The 13,291-nt window shown below is 48.5% G+C and overlaps 1 protein-coding gene across 3 annotated transcripts in view; it reads right to left on the reverse strand.

Moving 5' to 3' along the window:
• Positions 1–13,291, reverse strand: part of SERGEF (secretion regulating guanine nucleotide exchange factor) — a 197,498-nt gene that overhangs the window by 30,275 nt on the left and 153,932 nt on the right. The window contains exon 11 of one of the 3 annotated variants that reach the window (XM_036259421.1): positions 8,761–8,836. The exons of the other annotated variants lie outside the window; for them this stretch is intronic. Coding sequence (XP_036115314.1) covers positions 8,787–8,836 — 50 coding nt within the window. The 3' untranslated portion in view covers positions 8,761–8,786. Of the gene's footprint in view, positions 1–8,760; positions 8,837–13,291 lie in introns of those variants that run through there. 3 annotated transcript variants of the gene reach the window in all.

Genomic DNA, 13,291 nt, shown 5'->3' on the forward strand with positions numbered 1-13,291 from the left:
ATATTATTTTTATAAATACATGTAAAACTTTCAGCTATTTTTCAAAGTGCTTTTCTGTTTCCATTGTAAAACTGTATACATAATTTTCCCATTTTCAAACAAAGAAACAAAAAATTAAGTGATCTAAGACAGAATCTCAAATTTTAGGTACATAAGAAAAATTTGATTCTTGTCAAAAATACAGCTTCCTGGCCACGCCCCCAGAGATTGACTGGGTGGGTGTGAGATGGAGCCCAGGAATCTGCATGTTAGGGCTCCCCAGGCTCTGAGGCAGGTGGTCCACAGGCCTGAGGCAAGGCCCCCGCATGATCAGAGGTCAGCCCAGTGCCCTCCTCCGGCAGGCGCCTGGCCTGTTATAGAGCTCGGTGTCTGCGGGAGGTCGTCCCAGGGCTTTGGTTCCAAACCTAGAGTCATGGGATGGGAGGCAAGTCACACAGACAGCACCTTCCAGGGCCTGGCAGGAAACCTAAAACCAGAGACACTCAGGTGATGATGGCAGTTCCAATACCCCATGCGTAAAACCATGAAGCCAGAGTGATGGCTGGAAAATGGATCACATTTCTGAAGACTTAAGACCTGGAAGCCCAGGTTCTGGAAAAGGACCAGGCCCTCTAGGCAAGAGGGACGAGGGAGGGAGGGGAGAGGAGAGGGAGACTCAATTCAGTCAAGAACAGCAACTGAAGGAAGTACCCGTAGACTTCTCCCTCTCATCTGTCTCAGGGGTCACCTTTCACCCCAACTTTATAGAAAAGCCTCCCAAGGCTCTGCCTGCCTTTGCCTCTCCTTTCCCTCCCGCTAGAAACGGTCTCTTCGTCTACTTCCACCAGAGAGCCTCATTAATCTCCCCAGAGCACAGAGTGCGTCACAGAGTAAAAGACCACTGCATTTGAAGCCAGAAGACCTGGTTCTGGTTCTGGTTGTGGTCCTGGACCCAGCTCCATCACTAACTAGTGGCCTGTCCTTGGGGTGGTAACTTCCCCTTCTGGGATCCAGTCCTCATGTGTGAGGTGGAGAGCTGCACTGGGTCATCTCCAGGGTCCTTTCCCACCCCAGGATTTGATGCACATTCCTACTTAAAAACTATGAGTAACATCTTACTCCCTACAGAATTAAAGATATAATGACCATAGGCTGGAATATCTGAGGAGGTGCTCTGTGATCTGGCCCTACTATGGACTGTATGCTATGTCCCCCCAAATTTGTAATCCCAACAAGATGGGGTTTGGAGATGGGGCCTTTGGGAGTGATCAGGTGATGAAGGTGGAGCCCTTGTGATAGGATTAGTGCCCTGATAAGAGACAGGAGAGAGAGCTTGCTTCCTCTCTGCTGACCACCATGTGAGGACACAGTAAGAGGACGGCTATGAACCAGAAGGAGGGTTCTCACCAAGAACCCACCATACTGGCACCCTGCTGTCAAACCGCCAGGCTCCAGAACCATGAGCTGTAAGTGTTTATCGTTTAAGCCTATGTTGTTTTCGGTCTATGGTATCCGGTTATAGCAGCAGGAACTGACTAAGGTAGCCCCAAACTGGTCTTAGTATTATTCCCTTTATGTTCCCTTTGTTAGAGTCAAACTGACATATTCCCAGTTCCCTGAACATGCCAGGAGTTTTTTGTTTGTTTGTTTGTTTTTTGCTTCCTCAATGCTTTTGTCATTATTTTATTTCAGAAGACCTACTACTACACCTATTTCAATGTATATGACTCCTACATTTGTCGAGGTCCAAGTCGCATGGGTTGCTTTTAGGTTTGCCCATTATGCCCCTAGCCTGGAAGTCAACTCTCCCTCCTCTGACTGCCAGTCCTCGTCTGTCCCCTCACAGCTGGTAGTACAGTCCTTCCTAGGCCTGGCCACAAGCCTCTGTCAGTGCACGAGGGCAGGGCCTGTGTGTGTCTCCTGCCCACTTCGCACAGGGCCCTGCACAAAGAAGGCCTTGCCAAGTCATTGTTGGATAAATGCCAGAAAGCAGATGCTCCCATTTTAGTTAGACCCTGAATGCAGCAGAAAGGGTCACAGGAAGAAATAGTTGCCAGTCTTACATAAGAAAGAATACAAATTCCTGTTCCAGTGAACAACTTTTCTTGAAATCAACCCCAAGGATGTGAGCCATGAAAAGGGACCACTGAGCTTGGCAGTGCGGTGCACCCACAGCTCAGAGAGGCCGATGCTGAATGCCTGAGACGATGTTCCTGCCGACAGCCGACAGCCTGGGCTGAGGTGCTCACCTGGGCGGCTGCAGGCTGACTGGAGCTCTCGGTCCATGCACGGAGAACGTGCTCGTGGCCCTAGTGTTTCGGGGAATTATGAGCCCCACACATTGTGGTAAGAGGCAGACTTCCTGCCTGTATGCTGTACTTGAAGGGGTTTCTCCTCTGATCTCCCCCTGGATCTGGCCTATCCCAGCTTATTCTCTGTCGGCCTGGGGTCATGGTCAGTGTGTATGTTTTATCCTCCTGACTAGACCATCAGTTCCTGCCTGGAAGGATCTTGTTTGTCTGTGTCTTGCTCATCGTCCTGTCTCCCACATGCCTAGCACAACGCCCTGCTCATAGCAGATGTCAATACACGTTCTCTGGGCGGATACTTATATTTAGATCAAATTGACTCAAATCCCAATTAAAATCCCTAGTCAGAAAGACAAGATTTAATTCATTTTCTCCCTACAAAAAGGACAATCTTGCTGTTTTAAATAACCTAATACATTTTCTTCACAACTTGGAGACAGACGGTTGCTGTTTTTAGAAGGCATGTCTGAGCTGCTGTGAAGTAGTGCTTGGTTTTGATATCTTATTCTGATTAGATCTGAGCATATCAGTAACATGAGTGACGACTTGGCTTGCTCTGAACCATTCTATTCATCACCCTAGAACCCTGGGACAGCAGAATGTGAGGACCTTAGAGGCCAACCAGGCTGTTATATGGCTAAGAGAACTAGAATTCAAGAGCTGGGAATAGCACCCAGGCTGGATGGTTGACCGGGTGGTGAATTTCACTTCCTTATTCATTTAGTCAGCAAACAACACTGAACACACAGCGAGTACCAAGTCCTCAAACTGGCAGAGACAGTCACAACCATCACTGAGTCTCACACTAATGGTCACCTCCTGATTCCGTGGTCCAGGACATTTTACCTGCTTCAGAGGAGCTACATGGCCTTCATGGGAGCTTTCTGGGACAAGGACCAGTGTCAGTTGGACAAAGCAGCCTTGCATTTTATCAGAGCACCCATTCAAGGGCTAGGCAACCAGCATTCCTTGAGAGCCTGGTGCTTCATGCCTCAGCACTAACCCCTTGGCAGCCATACAACCATGGCCACACTCAGAAATATGCTCCTTCGGACCAGGCTGTTACTCCTCTTCAGCCTAATGGCCCCTCTCTCTCCACAGCAAGAACACTGGGTGCTCTCTCCCTGTCCTTCACCATGTCTTACACAATGGAGGCAATTTATACTTGTGGCTGGTGAGACAACTGTAAAAGGTAGTTTTTGGTCCTAGCACACGTCTCTCTTTAAACTCATCCACAGACTCATCTCCTTTCGGGAACGACAAATAGGCCTCATCCTCTGCCAATTCTGGTTGACTGGAAGTGGCTGCCTGGAGTGCTATGTTGAGAACGTTTCTGAGGCTGCATCCAGACGCAGTAGGAAATGAGGATTTGATTGATCGGCAGTCTATGGGACAGCTATTTGCTTTCCATCAACTAGACCCTGGCTTTAAGACCTCTGTTGGTTCCTGGATGCCCAAAGGATTAAGTCCGACACTCTCAGTGTGCCTACGAGACCCTTCGCAGTGTGTTCAACAACCCAACACACCGGCCTGGACCTCCCACCATGCACTCTATAATCCAGCCACTCTGAGGTATTCTTGACTACACCCCTCTCTTTTAGGGTGCTGGGCCGCTGCAAATGCTGTTCCCATTTTCAGGAATGCTCTCTCTTTACCCCCTTCTGATGCCCTCCCTCACTTCCCCTATAAAAAGGCCTCTCCTCTGTGTTCCCACATGCCCTTATTTAGTCCCTTTGTCATTATACTGACTCAGTGAGATTCATTTATTTCCACTTCTGCCTCCCTAAGAGATGGGAGTGCCCAGAGAGCATACCCTGTCTTATTCAGCACAAGCAGGACATTAGCCGCAGAGATAAGCACTTGCCATGGACTGTTCGGTGAATGAACTCTGACAGTCTCTCCCCTTTCACTTCCCCCAGCTTTCTTTTAGAGATACAAAAACTAGCCTCTATGTAAGTCTCTCAAACTTTCACAGGGGCATCTGATGGTCAGGTCTGCCCCCCTGGAGTCTACCCACTGCCAGATGCCCCCAATCCCATTTAGGAATTAAAACTAGACATCCCTGCCCTGGCCTGTGTGGCTCAGTTGGTTGGGCATCATCCTGTGGTCCAAGAAGTCGTAGGATCAATTCCCGGTCAGGGCACATGCCTGGGTTGTGGGTTCAATCCCCTGTGGGGGTGCATACGTCTCATACAGAGACAACCTATCAGTGTTTCTCTCTTTCTCTCTCTCTTTGCCTTCATCTCTCTCTAAAAATCAATGAAAGCATGTCCTTGGGTGAGGATTAAAATAACAAACTAGATGTCACTTTGATCTACACTAATTGGATACTGAGTAGACTGAGCAGAATAGATTATTTCATCTAATCCTTCATCAAGACCTGTTGTCCTAACTTCAACATAATCACAAATTTATCTGCTTCTGTCTCCACTATCGTAGCCCAGTCCAGGCCACTGCCAACTCTCCTGAGCTGGTATACCAGCCTCCTAACTATTTCGGCTTCCCCGCTCACATTTCACAACCCATTCTCCACTTAGCTGCCTCCGTTTTCTTTAAGATCCCGCCAGTCCCTTACTTAAAGCCACTCGGTGGCTTCCCATTGACTCTAGGAAAAACCCAAACTCCTCTGCGGCTGCCAGGGCCCAGCACAATCTGGTCCTGCTTCTCTCCGCCACACCCCCCTCCGCCACACTGTCCCAGCCATCCAGATCTCCACTGAATGGCCAGGCCCTCTCCACCTCTGGGTCTTTTTCTCATTGACCCCTCTGCCTGGAATGTTCTTGCCCCGGCTTTCCATTTGCGATCTCAGCTCAAAATGCCATCTCCGAGTCCTGTCCTGACTGTCCTTCCAAAGTGCACAAGACATCTGCCAGTTACTCTCTATCCCAGAGCCCTATTTCTTTCTTTCATGGCACTTAAAATCTAAAATTACCTTGCTGACTTACTTGTTTATATCTTTACTGTCTACTTCTCCCACTAGAATGTGAGCTCCATGAAAGACAGACCTGTCCCCTTCACTGCCACAGCCAGTGCCCAGTGCAGGTCTGGCTGAGAGTAGGTGCTAAATGTTTATTCAAAGCTGAATGAATAAATGTCTGAAGCGCCCCAAAGGCGGGGCTCCTATTTTCTCCCATGACCTATTGCACACTCCTCTAAAACATTAAATAATAATAAGCTGCAGAACATGACCCTGGACGTCAGGAGACGTGGGTTCCAGGTCACTTCCATAGGTGGCCCTTCATGAAACACAAGGTAACAGCATCAAAGATCCAGGCAAGATGCCCAAATCAGGAAACAGTGGTGTTTTCACTGTGTATTTGCCTTAGAGAAGGTCAGAAAAGGGGAGAACCCTGTGGCTGAAGAGGCTTTGGCGGTCCAGAACATTGCTGGGGCAAATGTCAGGGTGTGATGCAGCATGCCAGGGAAGGATGCTGTTTCCTGAACTGGCAAGACTAAACATGCCGAGCTCAGATCAGAGCCTTGAAGCGGCCTCTGTGGAGAGGGGGAGGGATGTGACGGAGAGGACTTCAGTATGACCTCAGCTTCCAAGTGTATTAAGTGGGATACACGGACAGACCACTGGGTTAGGAGTCAGAGGGGGACGAGAGAGGAAAGCTGCACCACTGAGCACCTCCTCCATGCAGGTCTGGGCGATGCGTTTACCCACACCACCTCATCCAGGCCTCGGAATCACCCTCCCAAGGGGGTAGTAGTGGTCTCATTGAGAAACCAAGACTCAGACAACCCTCTTTCGTTCTCTGAATTTCAGGATGCTTATCTGCAATACGGATAAATAAATCATATAGTAAAATAAAGTAAACATAAAATGGATTAAAAAACCCATCTCATAGGGATAGTGTGTGAACGCAGTAAGATACAGTGTAGAGTACGCTGCGCGGGTGCTTTGTAAATGTTACTGCTATTATCAATATTAAGACCCACTCATAATATCAATAACTAGCTTGTGCAAGGTCACACAGCTCATGAATGTCATGGGTGAGATGCAAATGCTGGGTGGTGTTTTCACTGTGTCAGGCTGCCCCTAAGACCAGGATTTGAAACATAGTTCTGCCAATAATTAGCTGTGTGACCTCAGACAAACTACTGCAACTTCCAAGAGCCATGCTCCTACCATGAATAAAGGGGCCAGAACTCCACCTTACAGAGCCCACAGAAATGCTAGAGGAGAAGGAACCACTGAACGTGGATCCGCATTGTGTGTGAGGATGGGAACTACGATAACTGTGATGGGAACCCTGAATGGGGACAAGTGTCTTCAGGTTGGCATGATTCTCATGTGCTAGATGGTGACATTTGAAGCCAAAGCCAGGCCTGTGGTCTCAAGGATTTTGCAGGCAGCAAATGGCTTTGAGTTTACAGTGATTATGCTAGCTCCACTCAAAGACTAATCTGTATCTTAGCCATGCTCCCCTGGAAAATTAAAAAAGTGCAACCTCCAAAGACATCATCAGAAACATGCTTCAGGATTTTATCCAACACACTGGGAAAATAACTCCTCCTAAAATCAGTTTAGGAAAGAGCTGGCCCGAGACAGGGACATAGCCAGAATTCTAACGGGGTCAGATAACAAGCAGCATGCCACCCTCGGCACCTGAAAGGCTTTCTCCGCAACGGGGACTGGGTTCTTTGGGGAAACTTAAGCCGGGTGGGCTGACTGCTTGCTGAGCGGGCGTCTCCTGAGGTAGAAACAGGACAGTGTGTCCCAGCCCACCCCGGGCTGCCAGCAGGCTGACACGTGCCCTGCATTTGTGCCCGGAGAGCAGTGAATGTTCTCCCTGAGCAGAGCACGCGGACTCGGGCCATGCGCACACCACAGAGCTGACAGCTGATCCCAGGCAGCTGATCCCAGGCACCACAGGCTTCTCCCCTTCCCACCCCCTGAGCTGCTGGCTGCTGGGCTTAACTTATTTGACCCGTGTACACAAAATTCTGTAAGGTATTTATGAACCTGGGTTTGCAGACTGACAGAAGGAGGTTCAGAGAGCAACTCACCCAAGTCACACTGTTAGAAGAGGAGGAGCTGGGATTTAGCTGAAGTCCTTCTGACTTCAAGGACACTTCAGTCCTTGACAGACTTGCCTAAGCAGACTGACTTTTCAAGATAAAAGGCAAAACCAAGAATCAGAGAATCCTAGAAATGCAATTCTCACTCTACTACCCCCCATCTCTCCCCACCCCTATGCCCCCAGAAGGGGTCTCTCTGTTCCACCTGACACATGATCACCCACATGGTCACCTCTGCAGGGACACCTTCACTAACGGGCTCACCATCTGTTCCAGTTGTAAGACATTCTTTGTTCCATGGACATAGGGAATGTCAGCTTCCCTTGAGCACCAAAATTTGCATGTTTCCCCCACTTTTCCCTGCATTGCATGTTAAATAAACCAGAGGACTTTGAAAAGGATACCATGCTCCCTTTCATGATGGTAGCCACTGGCTTGGATTCCTATGGCTCGTGTGTTTAGGTTTTCACAAGGCAAACATGTTCTTAAGAGCATGTATCTCCCCATACTGGTATTCACAGATCCTATCACATGGTGCCAGGTCTGGATGAGTTACTCCTCCACCCACCGCCGCCCCTGCCCTCAGTGCAACCTCCTCGGCCACTCCGCAGGACGACACAAAGCCTGCTCTGCCACTTCTCCCACCCTCGTCTGAGTGCAAAGATGCTCGCAGAAACACTTGGCATATGGGGGGGCTGGGGGATGGGAGGTGGGGGCTCCGAATGCCCACCTGAGTCTCATTCAGTCAAGAACAAGCATTGTGACTGGTTCTTTTTCTTTTTTTTAATAATCACCTGAGGATATTTTTCTATATGTCTTTAGATAGAGTAAAAGGGAGGGAGAAAGTGAGAGGGAGAGAAATATCGATGTGAGAGAGACACATTGACTGGCTGCCTCCCGCACGACCCCCACCAGGGCCAGGGTTGAACTGCAACCGAGGTACATGCCCTTGACTGGAATCAAACCCACGACTCATTGGTCTATGGGTCGACGCTCTAACTATTGAACAAAGCAGCCAGGGTGTGAGTGGTTCTTTATAGTTACTGTCTAGGGAGACTGTACAAAAGAAGAAACCAACTGGGAGTCAGAGCTACAGCGACAGTCCCTGAAAAATCAACTCTGAACACAAGGACATGCCCCCTTGATAAAAGTCAGCAAACGGGAGATTTGGCATCCAGAGAAAGGGCAGCATCCTACTCGATTTCTTCAAGATCATGAGAACAGCAATGGCGCATGGGTTCTGGGGATGTCACTTCCTGAAGAACCGGGGGTCCTTTCTGACTTGGCATTGCGCCTGCCACATAGTAGATGTATACTAATAGAAAATATTTTAATTAATAAATGAATAATGAATAAAAGAACACATATCAAACACAAATATCTCACCTACAGATTTGGGAAAAAACACTCAAACAGCATGCATCAATATCGAAATTACCTCCTCTGAAGAAGCAGGCTCTGTCTCCCCACTGTTCATACCCCCTCTAGGCTGAATTTTCTCACGGCACCCTTTTCAGAATGTTCTGGAAACAGAACCACAAGGGGTGGGAAGCAATGTGTGAGTCCTCTGACCAAATGGATTAAACCACCTGACCCCCGAGAGGCTGGAGCTGGGTCCGATGGCCCAAAGGGATCCCAGGGCCTTTGTCCTGCTGCTGGTGGCCCTGGGCACAGAGCATCTGCACGTGGATATCCAAAAGGCATCTCAAGTGCTGTGTGTTCAAGTTCACATCAAGATCTCTCTGCCCAAACCGGGTCTTCTTTCACCTTTTCCCTTCCTCTTTTTTTGTTCGAGCTTAGAACGGCAGGGCCGAGATCCACCCCTGCATCTAGAAACCTGGAGGTTGTCCTTCCTGCTTTCTCCTTCCTCATAGCTACATTTATTTTTATTTATTAAAAAAATATTTTTTCTTTATTGATTTTAGAGAGAAGGGAGAGACAGAGAGAGACATCGATGAGAAAGATCATTGATTGGCCACCTCCTGCATGCCCCCCATGGGCATGTGCCCTGACTGGGAATCGATCCAGTGACCTCCTGGGGCATGGGTCCATGCTCAACCACTGAGCCACACTGGCCAGGCACCTCTCAGCTACATTTAATGCATCATCAAGTCCTGCCAACTTTACCTCCTAAATATCTCGAAGCTCCTCTTCCTCCCCATCTCTGTCATGACTCTAGTCCTGTCCAGCATGATTTCTTACTGAGACTAATGCAAAAGCTTCCTCGTAACTGGCTTCCCACAAGCACTCTTGCATCCTCCAACCCATTCTCAAGACAGCTGTCAGACGGGCTCTTGTAAATATCAGACTGGTCATATCTCTCTGCACATGTACAACACACACATATTAGCCTTTGCTCCAAGTCCTCCAATGGGTCCCATTCTCTTAAAATAAAGAGAAACAAAAATCCTTAACAAGGCCTTCAAGGCCCCGATCTCCCTCTCCAGCCTCTCGTCTCACCTCACACTCTCCCCACCCTCTACACTCGAGTCCTACTGACCCTCGCAGCTCTCTGGAAGCACTGAACTGCCCCTCAGCCCAGGGGCCATATGGGTCCAAATACCTGGGAAGCTTGTCCCCAACCTCACCCCCTCCCTTAGCTCATAAACTGCTAATGCTCCTTCAGATCCCAGTTCCTCGGCCAACCTATCCCTGATCCCCTGAAGTAGATCAGAACCCCTATTATATGATGTCATGGCAACCTGTCCCTTTCTTTCACAGCATTTATCCTAGTTTGTAAGTTTCCATTTATTGCAATTATTTTACTAGTGCCAGACTCCACCAAGAGACGGTAAGCTGCTGGAGGGCAGGGGTCACGTGGATCATGTCAGTTTTATCATCGTTGTATCTCCAGCTTTTAGCACCAGGTCTGACAGAAGTATGTAGTCAATAAAAATCCGCTGAATGAATAAATAAAATGCAGCTCTTTTCTGAGTTTATTGCAACCTATCACACCAGGTCTTCTTTTTTCTTCCTTTTTGTTAAACCTCACTCGAGGATATGTTTTCTACTGATTTTTAGAGAGAGTAGAAGGGAGGGAGAAAAGGGGGCACAGAAAGGGAGGGAGGGAGGGGGAGAGAGAGAGAAACATCAGTGTGAGAGAGACATATTGATTGGTTGCCTCCTGCATGTGCCTCAACTGGGGATCGAACCTGTGACCCTTTGGTGTGCAGGCCGACACTCTAACCACTGAGCATACTGGCCAGGGCACACCAGGTCCCACACCATTCCTGAGGTGCTCTTGAGTTTGTCTTAGGCTACTTGGAACTGTTGATATTTTGTCATCTCTCTTCATCCCTCTACTATAGGGTCTACTATAGGGACCTACCATCTGTAGAAGGGGAGACCCCGGTGCTGTCATCATTGTCACCACAATTACATTTATGGAGGATTTACTTAGCACATATTAGACACTGTCGTGTACCACGCGTGTGGTATTCACATAGTCCTCATGGTATTAGGAGGCATACATTACTTAATCCTATTTTGCTGATGAAAAAACTGAGATTCAGAGAGGGTTTTCTCAAACTTGGTGGGGCCAGGTTTTGAGCCTTGGTCTAACTCTAAAGTCTGTAGCCTTCATTACAACCTGTGGCCCTGTGAGATGGGCCAGCAGTACCCACTCACAGTGATATCACGAGGACTCAAGCACAGAAGGCTTTGGTGAAGGGTGGCTGTTATTATTGCTGTGGCGCTGGAGGCGCTGTGGGGAGGGATAGCCGTTTACCATTTTACCCGGAAGAGAGCTAATCTGACTGCCCTTCTGGAGCTGAAACAGCTGGACTTGGTTGGAAAGGAGACTTTTATGAAAAGCAGCATGCTGTGGCAGTTCCAACACAGACTGTGCGGAGAGGGGAGGCGACAGACTAACAAAACCAGCCCGAGATCTGACCCTGGGAACTCACCATTCTGAAGGAGCTTGAGTTTCTCTTTGCAAAGCCAGGCACCAGGCCTGCAACAGTTCCTTGCCTTTCTGTTGCTACTTCTCCTCCTACCTCCCTGTCCCAGATCACAGAGAGAACACACTGCATTTGGATTCTAAGTCTGAACTCTGATGTGCCCAGGGCGGACCAAATAGGGATCAGCCGCAGGGTCCGAGAAACCGGCAGGTGGTGAAGGACCATGTGTCACCTCTGTGGCTGGCTTGGGGTTGATCCATTCTTCTGAGTCTCCCCCTCCTTTTCCTGTCACTCACCTTAGGCCATGGAAAGAAAAGCAGCGAAAGCATTTGAGTTCCTACTACCTGTCCAGCACTTTTACTTTTACACGCATACTCTCATGTAGTAAGCGGATCCTCAAAACAATCTTGAGAAACAGGTGTTATTATCCTTACTTTACAACCAAGGAAACTGCAGTTGAAAGAGATTAAATGACTTGGGATAAATCACTTCAGAGGTGGAACTGAAATTCAAATCCAGTTTTTGTGAGGTTTCAAAATCTGTGTTCTTTCCATTTGTCACCTCAGAAGATTTATAATGACTGAGTCTACAGAAAATCATGGAAATTACTTGGATGTGCACAAGTGGTAGTGAGGCCATGAAAGCCCGTTCGCACCCTCCTCCCCTCCCTCTGCTCACAGGGTACTTCCCATGTGCCAGGCATACAGAGGTGGACGAGATATGGTCCCTCCTCCTGAGAGGTTCTCAGTCTAAAGAGGGGAGCTTTCTAGGGAAAACGGGGTAAGAGAAAATCAGGGAATAGAGTAAAAGAGAGAAGGCAAAGGATCCTAAAGCATGAGAACCAAGGAGTTCCTGAAAGACAACCACTCACATCAGAGCGGCATCACCTGGAATCGCCTAGCGGAGTAGTAGAACTAACAATTTCCAAGCACTTAGCTCCCAGGTCCTACAGATATGCAGATGGGCCCAGGAGTCTGCACACTGAAGAATTACCCCAAGTGATTCAACAGGACTGGTGGCCAGGCCGGGTGAATAAAACCACCGCCATCCATTTCCTCTCTCTACGGGTGGAACAGAGGGGCAGAGAGGGAATGGGACCAGCCCAAGGACACACAAGAGGCAATGCTTCTGACTCAAGTTTCTAGCTCACAGCCAAATGACTCGCAGTCCTCTCCAAAAACTCGGCGTGATTTATTCTGAAGCATTGTAAGTGCACATGACATATTTTACGTACATGATTTAGGTAGTTCTTTAAGGACAATGTTATGTGCCTACTGGAAAACTATTTTCTACAAAAGTACAGTGTAGAAAACAACAAAGATCAATTTAGGAGACTAAAATTATACATCAGTACAGAACATGAATATAGGTTTTCATAATCAAGAGCAGTATTCTCACCCTCTCCTACCCTGACCACCTCCCTCCTAAGGGATCACCACAGAGCAGAAAACTCTATTAATCAAGGACAGTGCTTCGAGGTGCTGGTTCTAGAACTGTGATGGAGAGACAGGAAAAGCAACAGACAAACAGGCTCTATGGAGCTGGCTACAGCCTTGCTATACCCACAGCATCTTCCTCCACCCAGATGGAGACGTTCCGGTCACTGAAAAAGTGTTAAGCCACCTGCTGCTGACTTCTCTGCAACTAACTCAATCCCCTTGCTTCACCAGAACAGCAGAAATATCTGCTGTTCCTTCCAGCTTCAGGTTCTGTCCACTGGCTAAATGCAGGAGACAGGCAAAGGCCAGAGGTATCCAGAGGCCCCAAGGCGGGGGGAGGCAGGCCCTCCTGTAGGTCTTCTGAGCAGCAATGCACCGGCCACCTCCGCTGACCCCCCTTTGTGGGTGTCACTGTGGCTTGCCTGCATCTGCCTGTTTAGAACTCGGACAGCAAACTCTAGACGTATTGCTTCAACTTCATGTCCATCTGTTTGGCAGTCTTGGCATAGTGACTTCCAGTTCTGTTTACCTTCTAAGGTAACAGAGCTCAGGGAACAGAGCTACCCCTTCCTCTTCCACTTGCAGGCCGCAGGCTCTGAGGCTGAGAGGGGAACCGAGAAGCCGTGGTTGCTGGAGGCCT

This window comes from Molossus molossus, unplaced genomic scaffold (assembly GCF_014108415.1).
Source record: "Molossus molossus isolate mMolMol1 unplaced genomic scaffold, mMolMol1.p scaffold_m16_p_13, whole genome shotgun sequence".
NCBI lineage: Eukaryota > Metazoa > Chordata > Mammalia > Chiroptera > Molossidae > Molossus > Molossus molossus.